The sequence below is a fragment of the Cupressus sempervirens genome, chromosome 4 (genome assembly GCF_028749045.1).
Source record: "Cupressus sempervirens isolate cs-2001-9-10 chromosome 4, ASM2874904v1, whole genome shotgun sequence".
Lineage (NCBI taxonomy): Eukaryota > Viridiplantae > Streptophyta > Pinopsida > Cupressales > Cupressaceae > Cupressus > Cupressus sempervirens.
In genome coordinates, this window is record NC_143121.1 from 707,391,694 (window position 1) to 707,405,994 (window position 14,301).

General features: G+C 35.3%; 1 protein-coding gene across 3 annotated transcripts in view; it reads right to left on the reverse strand.

The window, feature by feature from the left end:
- Positions 1-487: 487 nt before the first annotated feature.
- The window catches only part of LOC149563221 (cytochrome C oxidase assembly factor), a 33,049-nt gene continuing 19,235 nt past the window's right edge, over positions 488-14,301 (reverse strand). The window contains exons 3-4 of one of the 3 annotated variants that reach the window (XR_016364031.1): positions 1,662-1,791; positions 488-896 (exon numbers count right to left, since the gene is read on the reverse strand). Coding sequence is in view for 1 of the 3 variants with exons in the window: in XM_089826594.1 (XP_089682720.1) it covers positions 1,750-1,791 (42 nt within the window). In the remaining 2 variants the exon portion in view is untranslated. Of the gene's footprint in view, positions 928-1,438; positions 1,792-14,301 lie in introns of those variants that run through there. The other 2 variants (XR_016364030.1, XM_089826594.1) reach the window with 2 other exon arrangements.

The window sequence follows — 14,301 nt, forward strand, 5'->3', positions numbered from 1 at the left end:
CACAAGGAGTAAAGGTACAAAGACATTAAGTTGAGCAGGTCCAACACTTGCCCAAACAAATGTGCGAGCGCACACACAGAATTAAGACATGCATTAAAACAAACACATGTAAACAATTGTTGGAGGAGGGGAGAGAGGGGGGGGGGGGGAGAGAGAGAGAGAGAGAGAGAGAGAGAGAGTTAAGCCGTACATAAAAACAAACAAATGTAAACAATTGTAGGAAAGGCACAAAATTGCTCAAACCCTAAGATACTCTTGAATTATTTCCTTTATAATTTTATCAGTTTGTAAATTCTTAAAACAAAAAATGCATAATAGAATACTTACCTATATACACAAACCATTAAAGAAATTACTTTGTTTACATGCACAAAAAAGCCATGATTTTCTTAAAATATTAAAAATTAATTGTAAAATCTACAATTAATCTAAACTAAACTGTTTTTATAGGAAGCTCTCGCTAACTAATTTCTTTGAAAAGTAAAAATTTAAATCTTAAAACATATTATTTCTTACTCTGCTTTTAAACTTTACACCATTTGCTTTAACTGTGTATCTGTTTAATCCTGTAGCTTCATGATATTCCTTCCATTCAGTAACTAAACTTTTTTCCCACAAAGGATGTTGACTGGATCACATTATCAAAAAACAGTTTAAACTTTCCCATTTTGAGGGATTCTTTATCAAGCAGATAATAGAGACCCCACTCAAAACATCACCCCTAATCCACTTCTGGATCGTTTGTTGCAGGGGCCAACTTAACCTGTACCTTGGCACCCATTAAATTTTGACTTAATAGATATCTGCCAATGAATTTTAGTAAAAAGCACAAGTCTGACTTGTAAACCAGCTAATGCTGCCGCAAGAAGCCAATCCTGGTTGCGGATGGAGTGACCCTACAATGAAAACTCCTAATGTTGATGATATCTGCCCCGAAAAAATAAGTCAGCAAAGTTTTTGTAAGTCAAAAAAATATTCTACTGTTACTATTTTAAATCAATGGTGAACACGTGAAGTCATGTTACTGCAAATCTTGAACTGCTTATTACTATTATCTCCTTTGTACTGCCTTTTGTCAACCATGCATCTTAATTGCTTGATGCAGTGTACTTTTGTTGGTGCTAAGTTTCTAGATAATGGACTTTGGCAATTATATAATTTAAAATGAGAACCCCACTTCAAACTTTATCCCCAATTTCAGTCCTTTTATGTTATAGGAATACTGACAGTTGTTATGGTGCTTATACCACTTTTTAAAACGTGAAAAAGTATTCTTCGTGGTTGAGAAAATGAAATGTTTATCTGTTTAAATGCTTTGAACCCAATTCAAGAAAGATCATATACAATAACATCTGTTCCGTTGGAATGGTTTGATTTACGACAGACATTTTATGTACTTAACAATTAATAACAGCAAAACAGGAAAGAAAACAATAGATGTCAAATGAACCACCTTTAAATTGATCATTCGTCTTAACCAATCAAAAATAGTGCATCTGCTAAAGTGCAAACTAAAAAGGAAAGACTTTTATAGTTGGTTCAATACACTTACATCTCTTAAATCAAGCCAAACAACAATAATGGATTGAAGAAAATTCAACAAATTTGTATATTTCTCACCTAAAAAGTTTATAAAACTCTAGAGAAGATTTGAAATTCACCTCACTAGAAGCCTAAATGTACATCAAGATTCTCCACAAAATTGTTGCAATGAAAACCACAAGCTGTGGTACCAAAAAATCGAATGCTTCAGTAACCTTTGTTCCCTCGGATACGAGTCCTCATATCAACCTGACACACATCATTGGCAAATTTGGTTAAGATTTATACTCATGCAACCTCTGTTATAGTTAATTAGCACCTTCTACCCCATACTCTAGAAAATCCAGTCAATTTAACTAGAATGCCCATTTTAAATGGCTGACTTCATATATTTTCTAAATTGTTTTCATTTTAATGAAACTATATGAAAAACAATTGGTAGATAGACATAATGAACTCTAGGATTTCTGTAGTTTTGACAAAAATGTTTTAACAAACATTCCTAATTAATTATTGTAATCATTCTTTCACTAAGCTGAAGAGATCCTCCATTGTACTTTCAATTTATGCTATACAAGGCTAATTATTGAAATAGACAACATGCCCAAACCTGTTAATATTTAGGATCCCTTGTATAAATCAGAATTCACAGACAGCAGACTGAATGTATGCTAATGTCGTTGATATCCTTGATAGATGACAGACTGATAATATGTTAATGCTGCTGCAGGAAAACTGATCATTGCCACTGTAATTGATAATCATTTCCAACAGCAATCTCACATATATATAATTGGGAGGAGTGATGTCTCCATAGGGACATGACGTAGGGTCATGTCCCTACGTGGACTTTGGCTTAGTTGGCTTAGTTAATAAAACTGTCACTAATACATATTCTGCCTAAGGCATATATTAAGATAGCCCTATATCAAATGACTTGGGATATATATATATATATATATATATTTTTTTTTTTTTTTTTTTTTTTTTTTTTTTTTTTTTTTTTTAGTTCCTTCTGAGATCACTATTGCATATTGTTGAAGTTGTTCATATACTTATCTCAGAAATATATATATAACAATGAGAGAATCACAAATTCGTACACTAGACACAAGTGAGCACTTCACTTATACTGAAGCTACACTTTAACACTCCATCTTAGCAAGGGAGAAGTGATAAAAAATCCTACATGATATCATTATCAAAGATATCTATGCACAACACTTTATCTGACTTTAACACTCTGAAATAGTGACTTGTCAAATAACTATAAACACAATGTTATGAACACTATCATAACATGTATTATGATCTCTTATTGTCCAAAACAATATTTAGAGTAATCATAATACTTTCGTTATCCATGACTTCTGGCGTATCCAGAACAAAACTGTCATAATAACAGGCCTATCATTTGTAAGATCGTTACCTTACAAAGATTACCTTTTGAATATATATGTCCATGAAAGATCGTCAACTTTCATTACATATCTAATGCAACTAGACAACTTTAGAAGCATAAACACACACAGAATTGAAACTTAAGTTCAATATCCATAATTACAATGAATATCACTCAAAACTTCTCCTCATAGAGAAGATATCACTCACAAAGGATTGAACCTCAAAAATTCTCCCTCTGAACAATGATCCTGGGAAGTCAAGTCCAATAGTTACTCCCTTAAAGGCTCTCTTCTCCCAAGGATTCTTGTCAAATTAACTCTAAATCTGATATCAATCTTCCAATTTTCTAATGATAAATCAATAATTCCTCAAGATGTACTCAAGAGTAGGCCCATCAAAACCATGCACTCGCACACATGTATTTCTAGACTCCCTCTGAGTATTAATCTTCTAAGCTCTTGCATGTCCTTCGAAGAAGTGACATACTCCCTCTTAAAGCATAAGAATACTCATAATCTCAAATATCAAAGATAGTTTCTTCAAAAGCCTCACTTTATCCAGCTTGATCACAACTTCTTTTGAGTTACTATCATAAGCTACCTAAAGTGTCATTCTTCTTTTCCTACAAGATAAACTTCAGATACAAAAGAAAAGATCAAGACAAATAACTATTATAGTATGTGTATGATTACAATTAAAAGAGGGACTACAATAAGTAAGTAACTATAATACTCAATGATAATAGATACTTATCTGCATATTAATGTTCTTGATACAAGTTGCTCCAATGAAGGTCCATATGCATCAAACAAGAAAATGCCTCCAATGGGAATGAAACATTGGTCAAGTTAATCATTTACCCCCCACAATGTAGAATTTCCACATACTTCATTACTATTAATTTGAACCATAAAATAGTCTACTTCACTTCCATTTGTAGATAAATAATATTCATGTTCAGTCCTCTCAGTATGATCCATATGTGTGTGTGTCAGTCTCCCTCTTAATCTCCCTCTTTTTCTTCTTACTTGCCTCCTTTTAGGCGAATCAACGCTTTACAACCTTTTTCTTTCAAGGTTGCCTCTAATAAAATGTCAGGCTCCCTCCCACTCTCAATCTCCCTCTTCCTACAATAACATTCTCAGAGGAAAAGATCAAAGCACATAGCTCTTATAATACATATAGAATTCCAAACAATAAATTGACCACAAAAATAATAATAGCAACAAGTGCCTACAAAACTTACTCTTGCCGCTTCATCAAAATAACGGCTTACTCTAGCAGGCTGATTCATTTAGGATATAGTGAAAAAGAAACCAATCGATGCTGATTCCTTTGATAAGGGTGTAATGTGTTCTCTCTTGAGGCAAGTGATTCCTCCTGAGATAGTAGAAGAGACGGATGGTGACAGCATGAAGGATCAGGAAAACCACTTCTATCTATCGGTGCTTGTTGGGTTATGCATGTTTGATCAATGCGCGCGAGCCAGCCTTCCCTGGCAAAGCCAATGTGGATACCGATGGGGATAAGGCTGCTCTCTGCATGCATCGATGCAAGTAATAAAGAAGCAACAAGGTCTCCCACAATTAATCTACCTCTGCCTACTGCCCTACTATTCTAAAGGGACCTGCTAGAGTAATTAATCAGTTAATTAATACGTTATTAAGAAACCCCAGCCGGGCGAGCCCATAGAATAGTAGGGGGTTAGAGTAACCCTTTATTTAAAATAGTAGGCCCTACCCTTTAGAATAGTAGGCCCTACAATTTTCAAGGAATTGTTTAGGGGAAGGGAAGACATACTCGGTAGAGGAGGGAGAACACATTCGGCATTAATAATCGATCGAAACACACGGCAGAGGGAACACATTAGTAAGGCCCTATTATTTTATGGGCCACCATCTATCGATTGACAGCCCCTACTATTTTATGGGCATTCGACCACATTGATCGAGAAAGCATCAAAGGAAGGGTAAGCCAAACACCCCACCTAACATATCGTATCCAAACACCTACTCTAGCCCAGTGACTAGCATGCTCCTAAATCCATGGCCTTGACCCTACCTACGCTGGAACCATCCCTATGCCGCCCCTTACCCTTCGCAATAGCACATCCAAACGTAGTGATCCAACCGTAGCACATCCAAACGCAGCAGCGCCATAGAATAGTAGGGGCAACACGATCAATACGAAATCTCTATCAATAACACATCCTAATGCTACCTTGAGCTCCCCTTAGCCTACCCACTTGCCTCATATACCAAAATCCGAGCAACAACCATGTTACTACTACAGCCACTAAAATGTTTTTTCCCAAAGTAAGTTCTCCCCCTGCTGTAGCTGCACTGTCTGCTATAATTTGTCCCCTCTTTACATATTCCCCTTGGCGAACTTGGGGTATGTTGAATAGTGCCCCTACCCTACCCTATACCCTAGTCCTAGACCCCTATAATTTTATGCCTTAAAATAATAGGGCCCTATTATAAAAATACTCATCTCATTATTTTTATTACTTAGCCATATAATTTATTATTATCTCCTTATACTAATATATATATATATATATATATATATATATATATATATATATATATATATATAGATATATAGATATATATATATATATATATTAGTAATTTAAGGAAGTTAAATTATATATAAAAGAAGCATAAATTATACACATATACACTCCACTTTACCTTAACCAACCCTTTTATATTTTATGCACTATTTTATTATGTTGTATGAAAGTTGTCTGGGACGGTGACCCTTCTCTTTGTAAGATTTTAGCATATCATTTTTATTGCCTGTCCTGTCTCCCTATACTTTTGCGAAGGGTTTTCTATTGCTTGTCCTGTCTCCCTATACATATGCAAAGGGTTCGCAGATGGATTTTTACAAGCTCCACTCTGTATTAGACACAATAGAAGGTATGCTCGTGCAGACTTCTTCACACTGATAAAAGAGAAAATAGCAGAATTTGACAATTTCCATCAGTGGATGATCAACAAAACTATAAAATTCGGATGGATGATGATGGTGGAGGCTCTCTTCCTCCACCAGTTCCTCCAACGGTGGATGCCCTTTCCCACACAGTGATCCGACATTGATTCCACATGCACGATGTCACATAGAGCAGTGCAGTCTGGTCCCAACGCACAGGTCAACAGCCTCATCTGTGATCTTACAAGGAAAACTCACCTACCTGATCTTGGTCATTACCACCCAATAACATCGGGATATTAATCTCAGTGGGAGGCATTGAGGCTGCACATTCCAGTGAGCAGTGGCATCGGACCCATCTGAAATTCCAAAACAGAGACCATCAAATCCACCTTGGCTCGAAGGCATCAGATACGCACATAGTGCACCCCGTGGTGAATTGGAGTTGGTTCCAGATAATTCACTTCTTCCCACAGCTGTCCTCTCCGACGCGTCTGGCTCTATCTTCTACACTCCTAAGATCGCAAACATTTAAATTTGCTTGAAACGGGTCTCTGATTAGTCAACACTGCCTACTCAATACTTGAAACACAGGGACCCTGACTAATTTGTGATACTATGAGGCATAGGAAATGAACGCTGCTCTGATACCATGTCAATATTTAGGATCCCTTGTATAAATCAGAATTAACAGACAGCAGACTGAATGTATGCTAATGTTGTTGATATCCTTGTTAGATGACAGACTGATAATATGTTAATGCTGCTGCAGGAAAACTGATCATTGCCACTGTAATTGATAATCATTTCCAACAGCAATCTCACATATGTATATATATATATAATTGGGAGGAATCATGTCTCCATAGGGACATGACTCTACGTGGCCAATGGCCACGTAGGGACATGTCCCTACGTAGAATTTGGCTTAGTTAATAAAACTGTCGCTAATACATATTCTGCCAAAGGCATTTATTAAGATATCCCACAAATTAGGATATATATATATATATATATATATATATATATATATATATTTCTGAGATAAGTATATGAATAACTTCAACAATATGTAATAATGATTATATATATAACAATGAGAGAATCACAAATTCACATACTAAACACAAGTGTGTACTTAACTTATACTGAAGCTACACTTTAACAAAACCAACATGGAAGACTTTGGCCTCCTAAAGTTGTGTGGTAAAACAGAAGCAGCTGAGCATTATAACAAAACAATGAAAGAAAGAATCTAAGTGTTTCTATATTTTAAGCACTAAAAACATTCCGGAACTTGAGTTCATTATGTAAACGCAATTAAATTTATATCAGATTGATGTAATAGATATCTTTTATCTCAGATTTCTATGATTACTAATCTCTGTCTAATTGGTATCAGATTATGAACAGAATATAGTGGTCTTGATATATGTCAATTGAATGTGAATATAATTCAATATTTATAAATACTGAATATTCAGGTCTCATCACCGAACTCTAGAAGAGGCGGAACATTTGTTGATTTCTATGTTCTTTTGCCTGATCAGGTTTAATTATTAATATGATATGAAAAGGGGCATATATTGGGTGGCCGTGTCTCCTCAAAGAGGAGACGTGTCCACACAATATGTGCCTCTTCATTAGGCAACAAATTGCACTGATTATCAATCGGTGTTTTGTGTGTTTGTTTGTTTAACAAACCACTAAACAAATCACCGATCTGCAAGGATAATAATCAGACTTGAATCTGTGCATAGCCCAATCATGATCATGACTCGATCATTATCTAATGTGAACATAAAAGAGCAATAATGAATCTGCTGAAGCAGATCGCACATATACTTGGACATTATGCACAGAAATATTGAATGATAATGATTTGCAATTTAGTGTTTAATATATGCATCCATATATTGGAGTGTAAGTATATTATATGTACAGATTATTATCATTCAATCTTTATCTGGTTCAATCTTTATCTGGACAAAGCTATTCATCAACACTCTTAGCTAGGGAAGATAAAGACTCTAACCAAGAATATATACATCACAATAGGCTCATCTATTGTGAAAAGAGAAATCACCGTACTTGTAACATCTGAGGATATAATATGCTCAAAAATATCAACTCACATGACATTCTTCTTCTCACACACACACACACACATCCATGTGGTATGTGTACTGAAATCATGTCTCATGATGTCTACCACAAGAAATCATGGCATGTCCATGGATATTACATCACATAATATCCACCACAGGTGTTTGCATGCAGGTGATTCTTGGGAGCTATGGGGTTGATCTTTCATCAACTTCAACACCAAGTACATTTGTCAACCTCTTGACCTCCTCATCCAAGGTTGCTTCTAATGTAATGTTAGAGTCCCTCTAAATGTTATTTTCAAGACCTTTAGCAACTACACTCATTTGCATCCAAAGATCTTCATACCACTAGCACAATCAAACAATTCTTATAGCAAAGCAAACACGTCCTGAATGCAAAAGCGTATCCTCAAGGAGGTATTTATCTTTTTCTTCCTCGACCTTTAACTCTTGGTTTTTTCAAAATTGTAAACCATGGTGGTAATTTATTATTTAATTCTAGCACATCTTGTACTAAACTTATCCTGCACATAACTCTCAAACCTATTGAATCTTGGTTGAATCAAATCCAGATGGACACTCAAAAGATTTTCACAGCAAAGCTCTGACTAACGAGAAAGAGTCTACAAATGAGGCTTCAAATGTCAATTCTTCCTTAGGATTATCTGACTTCAATCTTTCCTTCAAATGCAGTGGCAAACTAGCACAATCTCTAGGCATATTTTGCTTACATAGTGTCACATATCAACACAAGTTGGTTTCACTTCCCATGGACCAAACATGAGACCCATCATTATGCACCCCAATCATCCACTAATAGACTTGACAACTTCGGTTAATCATTGCAGAAGGGCAGGGCATCACATATCTTTGTTACAATAAGCTCCCCATGTATCTGCAGCCTAATTGGGCCATTTTATTTTCTTGTCACAAGAACACAGGATAATCCTTCCCTCCAAAATTTGACATGAGGTAACCCTGTGTACCCGCACTTAACTTTGCAACTTTTGTAATTTCAACACAGAAAAGCGAGGTCAACAACTTCGTCATTTGGTTCCAACGTTCGCCCACATCACCCCGCAAGTCTACATTACTTTTCTCAAACTTGCTTTGATCATTACAAAGATGCGGGGTCTATCCTTTATTGTTGGAAGAATAATTTATTGATACCTCGCATGTTCACACCTTGATCTTAACCTTTGGAAACACTAGAGAAAGAACACAGGGAAGGAAAGAACACATTAAAAGTGACCCCATTTACCCACATCTAATTTGTTATTGCTAATAACTTAATAGGGACATTGGAAGGATGTGAGGAAGACCTAATAGCAAAGGGTAGGCAAAAAGACTCATAGGTCTAATAAAAATTAAAATGATACAAGCCATTTATATATACACATAAATGACTTCTTTAACCTAGCTTGATTGGTCCAATGGATTAAATCCCAACATAACACATCCTTCCACATGAAAATTTTGTATCCTCTTACCACAGAATGGCTATAAATTATCAATCCTAACAGGACTTTTGGCCATAAACGCATAAAAGGAAAACCTTGTTTGCTTAGTATGCTTTACAACATTGACTTTTTGCTGAGATCTTGAGACCCTTGTTGGATTTTGCATTAGTGAATAGTTCCCTACATTGCTTCTTTATATGACCAAGCTTACCACAATAATAACATGCAATAATCTTCTTGGAAATATCCTAATGTTTGCCTTGTAGGTTTTGCTTATAGGCTTGCCTTGTACTTTTTGCTTACAAGACTTGCCTTTTCTTTTGTCGTTGTCTTTGGCAAACACTTGTTCCATAGTGATTGTTTGACTAACAATCCCAAACTAATGTTTCCACCTATCCTATATTGTAGGAGCTTGTTGCACAATTCATCAAACTTCAGATCAACATTGGTGAACATAAAGTTGAGAGTTTTGATAAGTGTTAGGTACTAATATCCATAATCTTCATAAGATGCTCCCAAAAAGACATCTCCTCGTCCATCAGAATTGAAAACATCATATTCTTCAAAAAGAATGCTCTACCCTTGTTTGAATATTCATTCTTACATGGATCCAAATCTTTGCAACTATCTTGATACACAAACCTTTTTAAAGCATGTCATTGGTGACTAATAACTTGGTGTGCATAATGGCTTCCTAATTGTGCTCATCAAACTTGTCTTGATCTTTCCTTGTCGTCCTAGCACAATTTGCTTTACCAAGAATGATTTCATCCAAGGGCCAATATTCGAAAATCATGAGCACGCGTTGTTTCCACATGTTGTAATTCTTGAAATTGAAACATTGATTGTTTTCCAACAACATTGGTCAACAACGTCATCCTTCCCATTTTCCAATGATATGAAAAACGAGGTCAACTTCTTAAAACTACGATTTTGGTTTTCCAATCAAAAAGCTTCTAGCACAAATCCCAAGACAATTCAATTAGAAAACATGCTTTTAATTTAAAATTTAAAAATTAGTCAAAAAATTTCACATGGTCAAAGGATTCACTAGCACAAAGCCCTTTGATTGATGGAAAAATAAAAAAAGAAGCTCTAGAATCAATGTACCAAGCAAATATTTTGACATGATCTACTGGTCTTTTGGCCATAAACGCATATAAGGCAAATTCCTTCTCCCTAGTATGCTCTACAACATTGTCTTTCTATTGAGAGCCTGAGATGCTTCCTAGTTGGATTTTTCATCATAGACCAAGCTCACCACGATAATAACATGTGATCCTCAAGTTTGCCTGGCACTTTTTACTTTGAGGACTTGCCTTTTCCTTTGTCAGCAATCTTTGGCAAATGCTAGTTTCACAATAGTGATCGGTAGGTGTATCCTACATGTAAAGTGTCAAGAAGCTCTAGAATCATTATAACAGTCAAATGTTTTGACATGATTTACAGGTATGTATGTTGTGTACCATCCACGAATTTTCATCAGCAACTATTTCCTACATTGCTTCTTCATATAACCAAGCTTACCAATAATAACATGTGATAACCTTCTTGGAACTCTCCTCGGGTTTGGCTTGTACTTTTTGCTTAGAGGACTTTGTAACAAACGAATTTTCCTAACCAATTTAAAACACCTAATGAACTAATAAGTGATTCCATTTCACATGAAAAAGACTTCCTTTAACTATTTTTAACTAGAAAGGAGTAACTGCTTCCTATTCAATCTACAAATTATAATCATCTATTGAAATTAAATAAATAAATGAATACGCTGCTAACATTTTTATTCATTCTAACTGATAACATGTTCAGCTGAAAGTAAAGTACAACTATCAACTAATATCTTCAATCTAATTGATAACATGTTCAGCTGAAAGTAAAGTAACAACTAATATCTTCAATCTATCTGATAACATGTTCGGCTGAAAGTAAAGTAACAACTAACTATTATCTTCGATCTATCTAATAACATGTTCAGCTGAGAGTAAAGTGACAACTATCTATTTAATCTTCTATGAATCTAAAGGTAAAGGTGCAAAAGAAACATACAGAAATAATGAAGAAATCCCTCTGTCAAGTTGTTCAAGCCTCGACAGTGGTGAGAGGAGAAGCATTGACATAGGCTTAACCTCCCAACCACAGACCATACTCATCCCCACACATCCTAACTTAATAGAACGGCCCTCCCTACCTCAGGATCGGGCTTGGGATGTTCTTAAGTCCAACCATCTAAGCTACTCGGCGGTTTGAGTGCCCCATCAATTATTCCTAAATAACTGAAGTTAATGGACAAACAAAAAGATCTCATGATTGGCACATATGCCTATATCTACCTTGGCCAAGGATTTCCAATTGGGTTCATAAACCCAATCTCCACCACTCGACTTGACAACTAATTTCATCAATAGAACATGCATGAGCTATTATATGTGTTTATTACTTAGTTATTTGATTTCAATCTTGATTCTTGCAGGTTATTTTCACCTCTTCACCAATTATGGCTTCCATGCCGGTGAATCCTAGGTGCTTGAGAGATTATATCCTCTTTATCCTGTTTTATACCTCTTCACCATTAATGGCATCCTTGCCGATGAATTCCTCAGTGTTTGGACTTCATGATATTATTCACACCTCTACATGATGTATAAAAAGAAAAAGAAATAAATTCGGACAGGATCATTGACTCATGGTTTTCATTATAATTTCCATCTTCCATATCCATGGCTGAGACAATCTCATGGTTATTAGTATAACAAGTGACATGATAACAAGCCCTGTGAAGTTTCGGCTAAGGAAGCTATGTTTATATATGCATATTCCATCCAAACTGTATATATATCTGACAGCAAAATTTACATTAAAATAGATAGATGAACAAGACAGAACACCGACTTGGTATAGCAGTGAGAAAAGAGGAAAAAACTGATCATATACATATCAAGATGGACTGAGCAAGACTCACATGACTCGTAGCAAGATGGTCTTTCCTCCCGAGGCTGGAAATGATAATCTTCCGCATTTTCCTTGCTTTGTACTCGTTGACGATTTAAGACATGAAGGAGGAAATTAACAAGTTGGCAAGCTATGAGAACAATAATGTTCTCAGACTCACTCGATTTTGCTTAATGCAATAGCAGGTGAAAGAAAAGGTAGTGGAAATTGCAAAGAATAAGAGTTGTGTCAAATACGATCAATGACACTCTATTAAATGGCCGGCCTTGGCTCTTCGGCTACCTTCAGTTATCAAGAAAGCCATTCAAATTATAAAAGAAAGAATTAAAGAGGGAAAAGAATAAGGAGTTGAAGAGTTTCTAAATCTTTATTTTATTATTATTATGCACTCTTATATACGATCATGTGTATATCTTGGTGAAATGACATCATTAGATTATAAAGTTATAATTTATTGGTGTCACTTCATTTTTATATATATATGTGTTCATATTTTAAGGGTTTATAATAATGATTAAATAAGAGATTTCAATAATAAATCTTTAAAGGTGTGGATTTTATATTTTTAATTTAAGTTTTTATTATATTGTTTTCCTAATAGCTCATGCAGTCATATAATGCAATCTGTGGTCAAGTCTTCGTATTCTTTCCAAGGTAGTCTTAGGTCATACCTATCAATCCTAATGACTGGACCAATCGACCATCCCCTTCCGATGATCTCTTAGCAATGTTTCCCCTCTCTTTAGTCTTCTTCCTGCAACCACCCAAGCAAAACATTCTCGCCTAGACATTAATTCAAAAATATATTGATCATTAATTCCAATCAAACAAGTGTCAATCATCTAATGACAGTTATAGGTTGCTTGATTATTTTCCTCAACGTCTATAATAACTAACTCATTTCACATGATCATGAAAGAAATAATTCGTTATCAGTTGGTACAACATATATAATTAACTCGTTTCACATGATCAGGAAAAAGAAATAATCTGTTAACAGTTGATACAACGTATATAATTAACTAACTTATTTCACATGATCAGGAAAAGAAATAATATGTTAACAGTTGATACAATGTATATAATTAACTAACTTGTTTCACATGATCTGGAAAAAGAAATAATTCATTAAACCAACAGTTCTGATCAAATCAAAAATTAGGGCAAAATTTGTGATGTAACAGACTTGCCTTTTCCTTTCCCTTTGTAATTATTTGGCTACTACTCCCAAACTAATGTTTCCACCTATCATGTTGCAGAAGCTTGTTGCACAATTCATCAAACTTCAAATCAACATTGGTAGATATAATGTTGAGAGTTTTGATGAAGTGCTTGTAGGATTGTGGTAAGTTTTTCAATGTCATGACCACTATAGCTTCTTCTCCCATCTCGCAACCAATAATAACATGTGGGGGGGCTAATAACCAATGTTCCATTCCCATTTCATGCCAAAATGACTAAGTTGGGGGCAGCTTCCAGTGGCAGTGGCAATTGTCTATGTTGTTTGGGATCAAATGACTGCAATTAAGAACTTTGTGTTCTTATGGAATCTAATGTGAAAACCTTTTCTAAAATAGGTTTTCCAGATTTGTGATATGTATGTTGATTTCTATATAACTTCCCTGATGTGCAAGCATGGTAGCAAACAAAAGCACCAAAGTAAGCCAGTTCATGGATCTTGAAAGCGTTTGTGGGAGGATTCAGAAAAACACACGAGGTGTACAGTTGATGGTTTCTTGTTCACATCAAGGTTTGTGTTAAGCTTGTTTAAAACCATGAAAGGAGAGTCACTTTCCTTGTATCAAGGTCATAAGCCACAAGAATGGGCATGCCACAAGGGTGAGTGTATTGCAGATGGAGAAACTGAGTTTTTACCATGTTTGCACTATGGGGGG